Source organism: Carassius gibelio, chromosome A22 (genome assembly GCF_023724105.1).
Source record: "Carassius gibelio isolate Cgi1373 ecotype wild population from Czech Republic chromosome A22, carGib1.2-hapl.c, whole genome shotgun sequence".
NCBI classification, from domain to species: Eukaryota; Metazoa; Chordata; class Actinopteri; order Cypriniformes; family Cyprinidae; genus Carassius; species Carassius gibelio.
In genome coordinates, this window is record NC_068392.1 from 1144377 (window position 1) to 1160226 (window position 15850).

The window sequence follows — 15850 nt, forward strand, 5'->3', positions numbered from 1 at the left end:
GTTTAGACGAGGTTCCGTTTCTTTCGTTCGTAGACAAGGAAGTGTCTCTAAAACTGGCGGATTAACGTGTGTTTCCTGAGGTGACGAAGCATCCTCCTCTTCCTCGTGTAAATCCCAGACGCTCAGAAAACGCTCTTTGAAAGCCCTGTGAAGGATTTCGAGAGAGACGGACAGGAGTTTAGACTAAAACACATCAAACACACTCTAGATTAACATAATAACCCTTGAGTCTGAGGTTCAAATACGTGGGATAAACCTGGAACGGACGCTCCTTGCAATTAACACGGATTTGACATGAAAGACTGAGGAAAAGACCCAAAACATAGTTTGTGGATGCGAATGCCTGTTACATTTAACTTAGTTATAATCAACATGTTATCCAAATAATAATGCATTGGATTTATTTACAGATATCTGAAGTTAAAAGAGGTTTGATACATCAGTGTGTCAGTAATCCGTCTCTAATTCACCACACTGTGTACAACACAAGAGTTACAGGAGGACAGCAGAATGTGCTCTACTACTGAGAGAAGGAAGCAGGTCTATTATAGAAATAGAGATATAAACGACTGATCTAATCCCTCAATGTGTTTTCAGTTTAAAGACATCTCTGTGCTTGTCAATATTGGAGCTTAAGGCATTAAATAATGTCTTCTCTGTCTCTCAGTGAAATCCCCTCAACTGTGAAATGGTTCAAATTGGACATTAAAGAGAAACCAATGGAAGCAGTGGAGAAATTCTGAATGAAAACATGATGAAGACGACACAGAAAAACAACCCTGGTGCTCTTCTTGTGTAAATCATTAACAAATTTACTGATGCAGCTTTGGCAGAAAACATTAAAACTAAGATACTCAGTAATTCTGAATGTAAAGCACTGGTTAAAACATAATATTCTTTATTATTCAGACATTAATCAATTTTAAATAATGCAAATATTAATATTTAAAGGTAACAACTTAATTATTTTAAAATTATTGTAAAAAATATAGGCAGTTAAATGTTAAATTGAGATTTAGACTTTTATATATACATAAATTGAATACAAGCACAAAAACATATCTATACATGTATACATATATTTTTAATGTATAATATAAATGTTTAGTTTTGCAGTGCACACACACATTTATCCATATAATACGAAAAATAAACTATTTTTACATATTTTATATATAGTTTTGTTATTTTCTATTATTATATTTGCTTAATTTAAATCAAAGTTTAATGCACTATTAAAGTAGTTTAGATATTTAGATACAGAAGTAAAACTTCTTGTTTTGCACGAACATCTGTTAAATGTTTCACACAGATTAATTCTTAAAAGACGGCTGAAGTGATTTGTTACTGTTAAAGTTTAAACCTGATCAGCATAAACTAGTTTTAAAGCAGCTGGACATGTCTTACCTGAGAGGAAGAGGAGCCGCTTCTGTCTGTGGATCTGCACACACACACACACACACATACACCTGAGTGATGTTACAGGTGAGCTCTCAGCGCTGTAGAGAGCCTGTGTCCCGCCCCTCGGTGTGTGTGTGTGTGTGTCTGGCACGAACATTTCAAAGGCAGGATGAGCCTCAGGAAGTCAGGCAGAGATGGATTTTTGTTTTGTGTTGGAGTCTGAAATTACAGCGGGGTGCAGAAAGCTGCAAACGGTTGTTTACTGATCTCAGATCTGTCATCCAGACGCTGAAACACACACACACACACACTCATCCTGGATGAAGACTGGAGCTTCACCTCACAGTACGCTCAGATTTAAAGATGATGATGATGATGAAGAGGGTTTCATATCCTCCGTGTCTTTAGATGTGAAGCGCTCTGTGTGTGATCGCGCTCTGAAGATATCAGATTAGCAGCCGCGCAAAACATTCATCTGACATAACAGTTTAATCACATGCTTTCATATCTATCTATCTGTCTGTCTGTCTGTCTGTCTATCTATCTATCTATCTATCTATCTATCTATCTATCTATCTATCTATCTGTCTGTCTGTCTGTCTATCTATCTATCTATCTATCTGTCTGTCTGTCTGTCTGTCTGTCTGTCTATTATTTGACATACAATTTTAATTACATGCTTTCATATCTATCTGTCTTTCTCTCTCTGTCTGTCCATTCCTCTCTGTCTTTTTATCTATCCATCCATCTGTCTGTTTGTCTCTTTCTATCTCTCTCTGTCTGTCCGTCTCTGTTTATCGATCTGTCCAACCGCCAATCCATCCATCCGTCCATCTGTCTGTCTGTCTCTCTCTCTCTCTCTCCGTCTATCTATCTATCTGTTTGTTTGTCTCTATCCATCCGTCCATCTGTCTGTCTGTCTCTCTCTCTCTCTCTCTCTCTCCGTCTATCTATCTATCTGTTTGTTTGTCTCTATCCATCCGTCCATCTGTCTGTCTGTCTCTCTCTCTCTCTCTCCGTCTATCTATCTATCTGTTTGTTTGTCTCTATCCATCCGTCCATCTGTCTGTCTGTTCCATCCTTCTGTGTGTCTGTCTCTATCCATCCGTCCATCTGTCTGTCTGTTCCATCCTTCTGTGTGTCTGTCTCTATCCATCCGTCCATCTGTCTGTCTGTCTCTCTCTCTCTCTCTCCGTCTATCTATCTATCTGTTTGTTTGTCTCTATCCATCCGTCCATCTGTCTTTCTGTTCCATCCTTCTGTGTGTCTGTCTCTATCCATCCGTCCATCTGTCTTTCTGTTCCATCCTTCTGTGTCTGTCTCTATCCATCCGTCCATCTGTCTTTCTGTTCCATCCTTCTGTGTGTCTGTCTCTATCCATCCGTCCATCTGTCTTTCTGTTCCATCCTTCTGTGTGTCTGTCTCTATCCATCCGTCCATCTGTCTTTCTGTTCCATCCTTCTGTGTCTGTCTCTATCTATCCGTCCATCTGTCTGTTCCATCCTTCTGTGTCTGTCTCTATCTATCCGTCCATCTGTCTGTCTGTTCCATCCTTCTGTGTGTCTGTCTCTATCCATCCATCCATCTGTCTTTCTGTTCCATCCTTCTCTGTGTCTGTCTCTATCCATCCGTCCATCTGTCTGTTCCATCCTTCTGTGTCTGTCTCTATCTATCCGTCCATCTGTCTGTCTGTTCCATCCTTCTGTGTGTCTGTCTCTATCCATCCGTCCATCTGTCTTTCTGTTCCATCCTTCTGTGTGTCTGTCTCTATCCATCCGTCCATCTGTCTTTCTGTTCCATCCTTCTGTGTGTCTGTCTCTATCCATCCGTCCATCTGTCTTTCTGTTCCATCCTTCTGTGTGTCTGTCTCTATCCATCCGTCCATCTGTCTTTCTGTTCCATCCTTCTGTGTGTCTGTCTCTATCCATCCGTCCATCTGTCTTTCTGTTCCATCCTTCTGTGTGTCTGTCTCTATCCATCCGTCCATCTGTCTTTCTGTTCCATCCTTCTGTGTGTCTGTCTCTATCCATCCGTCCATCTGTCTTTCTGTTCCATCCTTCTGTGTGTCTGTCTCTATCCATCCGTCCATCTGTCTTTCTGTTCCATCCTTCTGTGTGTCTGTCTCCATCCATCCGTCCATCTGTCTGTTCCATCCTTCTGTGTCTGTCTCTATCCATCCGTCCATCTGTCTGTTCCATCCTTCTGTGTCTGTCTCTATCCATCCGTCCATCTGTCTGTCTGTTCCATCCTTCTGTGTGTCTGTCTCTATCCATCCGTCCATCTGTCTTTCTGTTCCATCCTTCTGTGTGTCTGTCTCTATCCATCCGTCCATCTGTCTTTCTGTTCCATCCTTCTGTGTGTCTGTCTCCATCCATCCGTCCATCTGTCTGTCTGTTCCATCCTTCTGTGTGTCTGTCTCTATCCATCCGTCCATCTGTCTTTCTGTTCCATCCTTCTGTGTGTCTGTCTCTATCCATCCGTCCATCTGTCTTTCTGTTCCATCCTTCTGTGTGTCTGTCTCTATCCATCCGTCCATCTGTCTGTTCCATCCTTCTGTGTGTCTGTCTCTATCCATCCGTCCATCTGTCTGTCTGTCCCATCCTTCTGTGTGTCTGTCTCTATCCATCCGTCCATCTGTCTGTCTGTTTCATCCTTCTGTGTGTCTGTCTCTATCTATCCATCCATCTGTCTGTTCCATGAGAGACAAACACACTCAGGACTCGTTCATAATGTTGACATCAGCGGTTGGACGTGAAGCTTTTCAGTCATCGTGACTTTGCTGAGGTAAGAAACCTGCATCCAAACCGCTGTCATCGCCGTCTGGATGTCCCGCTCCCGATCGCACTCACAAAACACGCCGGTGTGACGGGAAACAAATCATCCGCTCTGACACAGCCTGATTGTTTAATGAAGCACAGGACGATGTGAATGTGAATCTTTGAAGGAGGATTGTGTTTAAACGTCTCTCAGCAGCAGCGGATATGAACACACACGGCCCTGAGCGCTAAACACTCAGCAACAATTAACACATCTCTCACACGGCCGCTCTTCTGCGTCTGTCAGAAATCATCTGACGTGATCGTATCATAACATCACCTCAGTTCCACAGGTGTGAGTGGATCCAGGTGTGTGCTCAAGGAAACCTGATGACTGTGTGTGTCCGTCAGCACTGTCAACTGTTTATTGTTAGCTATGGCTATGTGTGAAATACAAGTTTACTCTGTCTGTCTCTCTGTCTGTCCGTCTGTCTCTGTCTCTCTCTCTGTCTGTCTCTGTTTGTCTGTCTATCTTTCTCTGTCTGTCTATCCATCTCTATCTGTCTATCTGTCTGTCTCTGTCTCTCTCTCTGTCCATCTCTATCTGTCTATCTGTTTTTCTGTCTGTCTCTGTCTGTCTCTGTCTGTCTCTGTCTATCTGTCTCTGTCTGTCTGTCTGTCTGTCTATAAGCAGAAATTATGTCTCAAGTTGTAGGAAATCCACTTTTAAAAGGTCATGATGTTTCCAACTAATCATGATCAAAGTAATGATTATAATTTTTCCATAACTGATCAGCACTAGTACCCATGAAGCATGCTGTAGCAACAGTACTGGTGTGGTAATGTGTTATTGTGAGCTGATCTCAGGGCTGCAGACAGGAGGCGCCAGAGTTCAGCAAACGCCTGCAGGATGTGGTCAGACTTACAGAGAGAATGAAGGAGAGGAGAAACAAGAGATTCAGATCATCAGGTGTAAGACATGGCGCTGAGAGCCGCTCTGCTGAAGAGTATCTGGTACGCCTTCACGTCCCTGGACACCGAAGACAGCGGCAAAGTGTCCAAATCACAGCTCAAGGTGAGACAGCTGTTTGTGTAGATATGCATGTCTCAAACCTTACTTTTAATCCTATTTGTCTTAATTTATACCTTAATTTTAACAACATCTGTCTTGCTTATGCAATTTATGTGTAAATGTTGCTTACTGTGTTTTTAAGCGCACAGCCAATGTTTTCACGCTTCATTACAGCAGTGTACCTTACCTAAAGTGGTCTGGTCAAGTTTCTCTTTATGGTTTGTGTTCATCTGTAGTCATCACAAATGTATTTAACACAGCAGGAGTGTACTGTATGTTCTCATTTATGTATCTGAGTTTGTGAAACTGTTAATCTGACTCACACTCTGTGGCTTTAGACGGATTGGCATCAAACCAAAGCAGCAGTCAGACTGAGTGTGTGTGTGTGTGTGTGTGTGTGTGTGTGCAGGTTCTGTCTCATAACCTCCACAGTGTTTTGAGGATTCCTCACGACCCTGCGGCCCTCGAGAGACACTTCAGCGATGATGATGACGGTCCCGTATCCAGTCAGGGGTACATGCCTTACCTGAACCAGTTCATTCTGGACAAGGTACACACTCTCAGAGGAGGCTCGTTCAGTGCTCACCAGACACTCGCTCATGTTTCATTGAAGTATTTCTCCTGAAAGTAGGTGAAAATACACCTAGTAAGAGTTTTGTCTCAGATGTTTCTCCTAAAAAAATACTAATGCTCAGAGCATTTGCTGAATAATGTGTGCATTCATTTCGAGATCTCTGAGCTTTCACTGCAGACAGTCCTGAGACAGTGTTAGAGACACAAGGAGAAGGTAAAGGAATCTCATTGCCTTCGTGGAGAATGAATTGAGATTGTATTGTGTGATCAGGTGATCGAGGGGACGTTCGTTAAAGAGGAAGTTGACGAGCTGTGCTGGACTCTCTGTTCCAAGAAGAACTACCGTCCCGACACACACCGGGTTCTGTCCAATCAGGATGCTCTGCGGCTCTGGTGTCTCTTCAACTTCCTGGCAGACGACAGATATCCTCTCACACTCGTACCGGAGGAGGTGAGCTTTTGTGTGCATGTCTTGTTTCTCTTTTCTCTGGTGTTTTCAGATGTTTCTTCACTGTTAGAGGCTCATTCCCTCAGGTGTTCAGTGTAGTCAGGTGCTCTCTGTGCTGTGTTGAGGTGGAGTATCTCCTGAGGAAGATCAGCAGTGTGATGCCGGTGGAGCTGAGCTGTGTGGAGCTGGAGCTGGAGGATGGTGTGAGCGTCTGGAGCTTCCTGGACGAGGTGAACACGGCGGGACGAGCGCTGGACGGAGAGAGCATCAGCGCTGCGGTGGAGAAGGTGTACAGAGAGATGGTGGGGAACGTGCTGAAGGAGGTGCGCTGCTCTCTCACACACACACACACACACACACAGGGCGGCGTGGTGACCCGAGCGCGTGTGTTTCAGGGCTATCTGTGGAAGAAGGGTCACCTGCGCAGGAACTGGACGGAGCGCTGGTTCTGTCTGAAGCCCGGCTCGCTCTCGTACTTCACCAGCGAGGACTGCAGGGACTGTAAGGGTGTGATCGAGGTGGAGCAGAGCTGCTGCGTGGAGGTGTGTGTGTGTTCTCCTGCGTCTGTGTCCGGAGCGCTTCTGTGTGTGTGACCCGCGTCTGACTGACTGTGATCCGCAGGCACTACCCGACCGAGAAGGGAAGAGATGCGTGTTCTGTGTCAAGACGCTCCACAAAACCTTGGAGATCAGCGCGCCGGACTCCAGACAGAGACAGGAGTGGATCACCGGTGTGTGTGTGTGTGTGTGTGTGTGTGTGTGTGTGTGCAGCAATCACACGCAAACATCCTAGATCTATTAACAAAATACTGACAAATTAAGAACATTCAAATAAAATCTTCGTGGTTTCACATGATTTACAAATAATTTATGTATTATGTTCCCTGAGATTCGAACCCCCAACATTGATTAACATTGACCAACATTGATAAGCAATGCTCTACCACTTGAACTACGGGAAACCATTTAGTAAATCTATGCGGTATGCAGAGATGTATAAAGTACTAGAGACCCATACTTGAGTAAAAGTACAAGTGCTCTATCAAAAATGTGACTTGAGTAGAAGTAGAAGTGCTCTTTAAGCACCACACTTAAGTAGAAGTACTAAAGTATTCAACATTTTTTGTACTTAAGTATTGCAAGTAGTCTATTTTAAAATTTACTACTCAAGTACTGAAAGTAAAAGTAGAAGTATTGTGTTATGTAGCTATTAAAGAAAGTAGTCCAAAGTTTGAACATATTGTTTTTACTATTTCAAATGATTAACCTAAAGGACAATCACAATTCCTTTGACTGTAACTTCTTGTAAACAAAAAACGGTTACTAGGGTCAGTTAGCCCAACTTGCAAAATTATGTCATTAATAACTTACCCTTCATGTTGTTTCAAACCATCAGAGGGTCATTTAGAATTTTTTGAAGCATCGAAAATACATTTTGGTCCAAAAATAGCAAAAAACTACGACTTTATTCAGCATTCTCTTCTCTTCCGTGTCTGTTGTAAGACAGTTAAAAACAAAGCAGTGATATCCGGTTCGTGAACGAATCATTCGATGTAACCGGATCTTTTTGAAACAGTTCACCAAATCGAACTGAATCGTTTTAAACAGTTCGCGTCTCCAATACGCATTAATCCACAGATGAATTAAGCTGTTAACTTGTTTAATGTGTCTGACACTCCCTCTGAGTTAAAACAAACCAATATCCCGGAGTAATTCATGCACTCAAACAGTGACTGACTGAACTGATGTGAAGAGAGAACTGAAGATGAACACCGAGCCGAGCCAGATAATGACTCGTTCACGAGTCAAGAACCGTTTCTGTCAGACGCGTCCGATTCGTGAACCGAGGAGCTGATGATACCGCGCATGTGTGATTTAGCGTGAAGCAAACCGACACACAGAGCGTCTGGAACCGAACTGATTCTTTTGGTGATTGATTCTGAACTGATTCTGTGTTAATGTTATGAGCCCATGTTCCGTCAACGCCAATGACGCCATTGCATCGACGCAAAAGAATCGGTGAACTGTTTTCTTCAACTGGTTTATTGAATCGAACTGTCAGAAAGAACTAACGTTACTGGTCATCCGAGAACCGATGCAACCGGTTCTTGACTCGTGAACGAGTCATTATCTGGCTCGGCTCGGTGTTCATCTCTCTCTTCACAGCAGTTCAGTCAGCATCATAGACAGTAAAATAAATGGACACAGCGACCCCATTGGAACTCAATTGAGACAAGTGAAGCCCATTTTTAGCGTTTTTTAGCACTTCCGTTTCTGACGCGCAGACTCAAACTAAGCTTGACGACGTCAGCAACCTGTCTGCCAGATGTAAATTTTCTAAGTGGCTGTGCGTGCAAACTGCCATCGTTAATCTTGCAGAGACGGCGAGCTTGAGCGGGGAGTTCTTTGTCGTGAGTGAGCAGGAGTAAGTATTCTGATTAATTATTTTGTATAGTATTTTAAAATGTAACGCCAGTACGCCATATTAAGTTAATTGCCTGCGAGCTTCTCCTCCTGTCTGTACGGTAATGCGACAGAGAGTCGAGTTGTTATGACGCAATCGTTAGCCTATTTTTACAAAAACTGTTTATATGGGGCCATAATGTAACATAGAAGGTAATGGAGCCCTTTATACATTGTGGTGTATCTTTAGAAATAATTAATGGACAAATGGAGCCTTTAAACGCCTCAGATGTAAAGTTATTCGCTGTCAAAGTGACACCAAAATGAATGGAGTCAATGGGAATGCTAACGCAAGTGAAGTTCTGCTACAAGATGGCCGCCCCCACCCGACTTCAACTTCTGGTCGAGTTCCTTGCCCCCTGGTCAGCACACGCAGTCTTCTTAATCGCTTGATTCGCTCAATGATGTGCCAGCTTCATCAAACCTGCCATGCCATCTACAGTTCTGGCAGTGGTTTGTAATGGAATGATTCGTAACATTATTATAATTGTAACGAGTAACGATGCAGCACATAAAAAAAATATAGGAGGAAAAGTATTAAACTCAGCGAAAATATGTACTGAAGTAAAAGTGGAAGTAGGAGAAAAAAATAATACTCTAGTAAAGTACAGATACCGCCTTTTAGTACTTAAGTACAGTAGTGAAGTAGTTCTACTTCGTTACTATACATCTCTGGCGGTATGCATTAATAATGAATGAGTAATTAGTAATGAGTAATGCTGATCTGGTTCTTCTCCCAGCGCTCCAGACGTCTCTGCGTCTCTCCGCTGTCGGACGGGTCTCGCTGCACGAGGAGCTGAAGGAGCGGCGGAGGGAGCAGCGAGAGGAGCGAGGGAGGAGGCGTGCGCTGCGGGTGGAGGAGACGCGGAGGCTGACGGAGCTGCAGGGGGAGCGTGAGGAGCAGCTGGTGGAGCTGGAGCTCCTGAAGGAGGCGCAGACACAGGCCCAGACCTCCCTGCAGCAGAGGAGCCACAGCCAGCACCAGGATTTGCACAACACCCTGCAGAGACAGCTACAGGAGACACAGCAGGTGAACCAACACATCAGCATTCAGTTCAACCACAATGGGTTTAACTCATTACAAATCTAAAAATGACATTTTTAAAACTTTTCAAAATATATACAGGTGCTGGTCGTATAATTAGAATATCATCAAAAAGTTGATTTTTTTCACTAATTCCATTCAAAAAGTGAAACTTGTATATTATATTCATTCATTACACACAGATCGATATATTTCAAATCTTTACTTCTTTTAATTTTGATGTTTATAACTGAAATCTAAGGAAAATCCCAAATTCAGTATCTCAGAAAATTAGAATATTGTGAAAAGGTTCAATATTGAAGACACCGGTGCCACACTGTAATCAGCTAATTAACTCAAAACACCTGCAAAGCCTTTAAATGGTCTCTCAGTCTAGTTCTGTAGGCTACACAATCATGGGGAAGACTGCTGACTTGACCATTGTCCAAAAGACGACCATTCACACATTGCACAAGGAGGGCAAGACACAAAAGGTCATTGCAAAAGAGTCTGGCTGTTCAAAGAGCTCTGTGTCCGAGCACATTAATAGAGAGGAGAAGGGAAGAAAAAGATGTGGTAGAAACAAGTGTACAAGCAATAGAGATAACTGCACCCTGGAGAGGATTGTGAAACAAAACCCATTCAGAAATGTGGGGGAGATTCACAAAGAGAGGACTGCAGCTGGAGTCAGTGCTTCAAGAACCACTACACACAGACGTATACAAGACATGTGTTTCAGCTTCGCATTCCTTGTGTCAAGACACTCTTGAATTATTTATTGATAATTTGATTTAAACAATGTGATGTGATATCTAGACGAGGGTTTTTATAGTTAACTAAAACCATTAAAAGATAACAAACGCTAACGAAAGTAAAAAACGAAATAATGCATTAATAATCTTGGCAACATTTCTCATTTTACATTTCGTTTAACTTGATGTACGAAAATAACTTTAACTGAAATAAAGGGTAATTATAATTGTAGACATTTAAAAACAAGAAAAACTAGTAAAAATTTAAAAACACATAACACATTTACAAAACTTACCTAAAATTAACATGACTAATTCAAAATTTTGAAAAAAAAACATGTTATGCAAAATAAAATACAAATTTTAACTTGTTTATTTTTAGGTAGTTTTGAAGGCAAGGTTTCTCATTTTCATTTAGTTTCACTTGATGTACTAAAATAACTAAAGCTGAAACGACAATAAAAAATGAATAAAATTGTAAAAACTGCTGAAATTAATTCAAAATATGAACAAAACTGTAATAGTATCTCAATACTAAAATAACATCCATTTGGATGAGTAAAAAATGTATACATTTATTTATATATATATATATATATATATATATATATATACATATATAAGAAAATTCATTTCATATTAAAAAAAAAAACTTATCAAAAATAAATTATATTATTTTTATTCAACTTAAATTAAAAGTGTATTTTTTTTATTAGTTATAAATGTAATTATTTATAGAATAATGTCTTTGTGATGGAAATCTAGGCCCTCATTAATACATGATTCATCCATATTTACATATCATCAGCTATTCACTGTTCAACAATGACAGCTGAAGTCATTTACATATCTAAATCTTAAAGGTACAGTAGCAAGAAAATGCTGTTTTTTTCAAATTAAACTGCAAAAAGAAAAAATATAACACTGTAAGTGAAAATGTTGCAATATAAGTGTGACATGGGTGTTGGACTTGAGTAGGAAGTTCCATGCAGACTGTTACTGGTTTAAATTTGTGTGTGTGTGTGTCAGGCCCGTGCGAATCTTTGTGCCGAGGTGGCAGTTCGTGATCAGGAGGCCGAGCACCAGCAGCGGAGAATCAGAGAGCTGGAAGATCTTCATCACAGACTACAGGAAGCTCTCGAGCAACAGATCAGAGCGAGACAGGAAGAGGAGACCTACAGATACACACAGAGCAGGTGCACACACACACACACACACTCTTTTATATATATATATATATATATATATATATATATATATATATATATATATATATATATATATATATACACACACACACTCTTACACACACACACACTGTTACACACACACACACACACACACACACAGACACAAACACACTCTTACACACACACACACACAGAGACACAAACACACTCTTACACACACACACACACACACACACACGTGTCTAACCAGAGAGACATACAGAGAAAAAGAGAGAGAGAGACAGAAAGGTTGTCAGTAACTCTCAAAAGAAGCTCCGCCCTGAAACTAACAAACCCACAAACTCACAAACACAATCATAGTATAAACTACGATATTTCAATATTTATAGAAAGGAGACCTAGACAGCATATAGACACAGACACAGTTCTAATTTCAATATATATATATATTCACACATTTTAAGTAAATGAGGCCATACAGACATAGACTTCTAATGTTTAAATACATTTTAAATATATTCACAAATTAATTTAATATATATTTATATTTTATATTTATTTAAAGATCATATAGACACATACCTCTATTTTTTCAATTTAATATATTTAAATATATATATATATATATATATATATATATATATATATATTTTTTTTTTATGTAAATGAGCTCATATAGACTCATATCTATTGCTTTTATTTAGATGTAAATACACACACACACACAAATATATATATATATATATATATATATATATATATATATATAGTGATTTTATTTATTATTTTTGCTTTAGTCGAGTCACTAAAGGAGGTTCAGATACATTTAGCTGTCGTCTGGAGAAGAAGCTAATAAATATTAAAATATACACACACACACACACACACACACACACACAGTGCTGAAAAACACCGTACACGTGTCACTTCCTGTCATCTGTGTTGTGGTTTGGCGTCTCATTATGTGTTGCACAAATTCTGATGTGTGTCTGCTCAACAGTTATTCTCCAGTTATCATCAGACACTGTGTGTGCTGCCAGAGATAAACTGATATCTTTCACTTGATAAATAAACAAACTCCGCTCAACCACAAGTGCTAGCTTTGGCACGAAACAGCCTGGGTAACTTAACACAGCTTAACAAGCTCAGAAGTTTCATTTTTTAACATTAGTTTTCAGCTTAAGCATATTTGTTTTACACATTTTGCTGGTTTAAAGAGCCGTATTAGATCGAGTGTTCAATATTAGGTGTTTAGCTTTAGCTACACACATTAACATTTAAGAGATTATTTTAAAAGATGGTGTTTAGCTGTGCTAGCATGTTTCTGACGTTAAGCTGTGCTAGCATCCATGTTTCTGGCATTTAGCTGTGTTAGCATATGTTTCTGGTGTTAAACTGTGCTTGCATCTATATTTCTGGCTTTAGCTGTACTAGCATGTTTCTGACGTTTAGGTGTGCTAGCATCCCTGTTTCTGCCGTTTAGCTGTGTTAGCATCTATGTTTCTGGTGTTTAGTCGTGTAAGCATCAATGTTTCTGGTGTTTAACTGTGCTAGGGCCTATGTTTCTGGTAATTAACTGTGCTAGCATGTTTCTGGTGTTTAGCTGTGCTAGCAAGTTTCTGACATGAAGCTGTGCTCGCATCCATGTTTCTGGCGTTTAGCTATGTTAGCATGTTTCTGAAATTAAGCTGTGCTAGCATCTATGTTTCTGGCATTTAGCTGTGTTAGCATCAATGTTTCTGGTGTTAAACTGTGCTAGCATCTATGTTTTTGGCTTTAACTGTGCTAGCATGTTTCTGACATGAAGCTGTGCTAGCCTTCATGTTTCTGGCATTTAGCTGTGTTAGCATCAATGTTTCTGGTGTTAAACTGTGCTAGCATCTATGTTTTTGGCTTTAACTGTGCTAGCATGTTTCTGACATGAAGCTGTGCTAGCCTCCATGTTTCTGGCATTTAGCTGTGTTAGCATCAATGTTTCTGGTGTTAAACTGTGCTAGCATCTATGTTTTTGGCTTTAACTGTGCTAGCATGTTTCTGACATGAAGCTGTGCTAGCCTCCATGTTTCTGGCATTTAGCTGTGTTAGCATCAATGTTTCTGGTGTTAAACTGTGCTAGCATCTATGTTTTTGGCTTTAACTGTGCTAGCATGTTTCTGACATGAAGCTGTGTTAGCCTCCATGTTTCTGGCGTTTAGCTGTGTTAGCATCAATGTTTCTGGTGTTTAGTTGTGCTAGCATCTATATTTATGTCTTTAGCTGTACTAGCATGTTTCTGACATTTAGCTGTTTTAGCATCAATGTTTCTGGTGTTTAACTGTGCTAGCATCTATGTTTCTGGCGTTTAGATGTGTTAGCATCAATGTTTCTGGTGTTTAGTTGTGCTAGCATCTATATTTATGTCTTTAGCTGTACTAGCATGTTTCTGACATTTAGCTGTTTTAGCATCAATGTTTCTGGTGTTTAACTGTGCTAGCATCTATGTTTCTGGCATTTAGCTGTGTTAACGTTTCCTGTGTTTAGGTGTAGTTCATTGAGTTTGTCTGGTGTTTAGCTAAGCGCTAGCGTTTGGTTGTGTGTTGTCAGACTGCTGGCGGAGGAGGAGGAGAAGGTGAAGTCTCTGCTGGAGCTGCAGGAGGACCAGGAGGAGCAGCTCCAGCAGACCCAGCGCGAGAAGCAGGAGCTCCAGCTGGAGATGGAGAAGAAGTCACATGCTCTGGACGAGGCCCAGCACCAGCTGGACAGAGTGAGGGCCAGCCGACGCAGAGTGGATGAGGACATCGTGGTAAGCTCAACGCTGCGCTAGTGTTGTGTTCTTCACATGTTCCTCTACACTCATGAATGTGTGTCATCCACAGGCCGCCCAGTGTAAACTCCGGCAGGCCAGTACGAGCGTTAAACACTGGAACGTGGAGATGAACCGCCTGATGCACCCCATCGGCCCTGGAGGTGTGTTACGTTCTTGCAGCATTAAAAATGCATACAAACTGAGTTTATTTCTATTCTTCTGTCTAATTCTCTTAAAGAAAGGAGAGCATCCTCTAGTAATCTTTTGGCACCTCTGGTCCGCGTCCCATCGGTCAGCGAGAGCGCATCCAGACCTCCAGCGAGACCCGCGAGAGAGAAACAGAACAGCCTCGATTGTGACGACAACAGCGACTGTGATAATATGGACTGTGAGAACAAAGAGCCGACTGATGCCGAGGCTGAATAAAGTTTGTTTCTTCATCAGATCTGGAGAAATGTAGCACTGCATCAGTGTCTCATCAACGGATGCTCTGCAGTGAATGGGTGCCGTCAGAATGAGAGTCTGATAAAAACATCCCAATAATCCACAGCACTCCAGTCCATCAGTGAACATCTGGAGAAGACAAAAGATGAAACACATCACGCATTAAGATGAGTCCATAATCCATAATAAACGCATTAACGCGTGGTCTGGTCTGAATCAGGAGAGAAATCTGCACAGATCAAGCACCATTTAAACTTTCCAAAATAGCTCTAAATAAATAGATAAACAGGATATGAAGATAGGTCTTCTCCAGATGTTAACTGATGGACTGGAGTGCTGTGGATTATTGTGATGTTTTAATCACACTCTCATTTTGACGGCACCCATTCACTCCAGAGCATCCATTGCTGAGACACTGCTGTACATTTTCAGCACTTTTTGTTTTGACTTAACTTTTTCTTTTTTCTTTTTTTATTGACTGTGAATGAACGATAGCTGAAATCATATCTGAAACTGGAATGTGTTTTGTTGTTGTTGCTTATGATATTAGACCCAGGCTGGTTTTTGGTGAAGCTGCTGTGGTTTTACTTCCTGTTTCCTGTGTGATAAACTGCTCTTCATCTCTCGCTCACTGTCACGAGAGTAAATAAATGAGTAGAAAATAAAACCTGTGTTTCTCGGGAGTGTTTTATACATTTGAATCAAATCTCACTCAAATACTGTAAATAAGATAAGTTTGCCATTTGTGTTGCACAAATGTGACACATGAGGAAGTTAACACGCTTGTATTCACTGTCTGCACGCTAATGCACAAATACCAAACACATCCTCAAGTTCCGAGTCAGTTTATCAGCTGTTATCGTAGGTGTTATACGGCGGACAGCGACATCTGCTGGAGGTTTAATAAAGTGTGTTGTGCAGCTAAAGAGAGCACTTCTTAAAA

The 15850-nt window shown here is 41.0% G+C and overlaps 1 protein-coding gene across 2 annotated transcripts; it reads left to right on the forward strand.

Annotated features, from left to right (window-relative positions):
• Positions 1-5042: 5042 nt before the first annotated feature.
• Positions 5043-15574, forward strand: LOC127943072 (differentially expressed in FDCP 6 homolog). Of its 2 annotated transcripts, XM_052539205.1 has the most exons (11): positions 5043-5232; positions 5639-5779; positions 6074-6253; positions 6376-6573; positions 6646-6792; positions 6872-6980; positions 9453-9742; positions 11518-11684; positions 14262-14460; positions 14534-14624; positions 14702-15574. In XM_052539205.1, the coding sequence occupies exons 1-11, from the start codon at positions 5137-5139 to the stop codon at positions 14887-14889; spliced, it is 1806 nt and encodes a 601-aa protein (XP_052395165.1). In that variant the 5' UTR covers positions 5043-5136; the 3' UTR covers positions 14890-15574. The 2 variants fall into 2 exon arrangements, with proteins under 2 accessions (XP_052395165.1, XP_052395166.1); XM_052539206.1 differs by lacking the exon at positions 5043-5232 and having other exon boundaries at positions 6303-6573.
• The last annotated feature ends 276 nt before the right edge of the window (positions 15575-15850 follow it).

Coding starts and splice junctions, on each gene's coding strand:
- LOC127943072 (XM_052539205.1), top strand. CDS start 5,137: ATGGCGCTGAGAGCCGCTCTGCTGAAGAGTATCTGGTACGCCTTCACG. Junction 5,233..5,638: donor TGTCCAAATCACAGCTCAAG/GTGAGACAGCTG, acceptor GTGTGTGTGCAG/GTTCTGTCTCATAACCTCCA. Junction 11,685..14,261: donor TACAGATACACACAGAGCAG/GTGCACACACAC, acceptor GTGTGTTGTCAG/ACTGCTGGCGGAGGAGGAGG.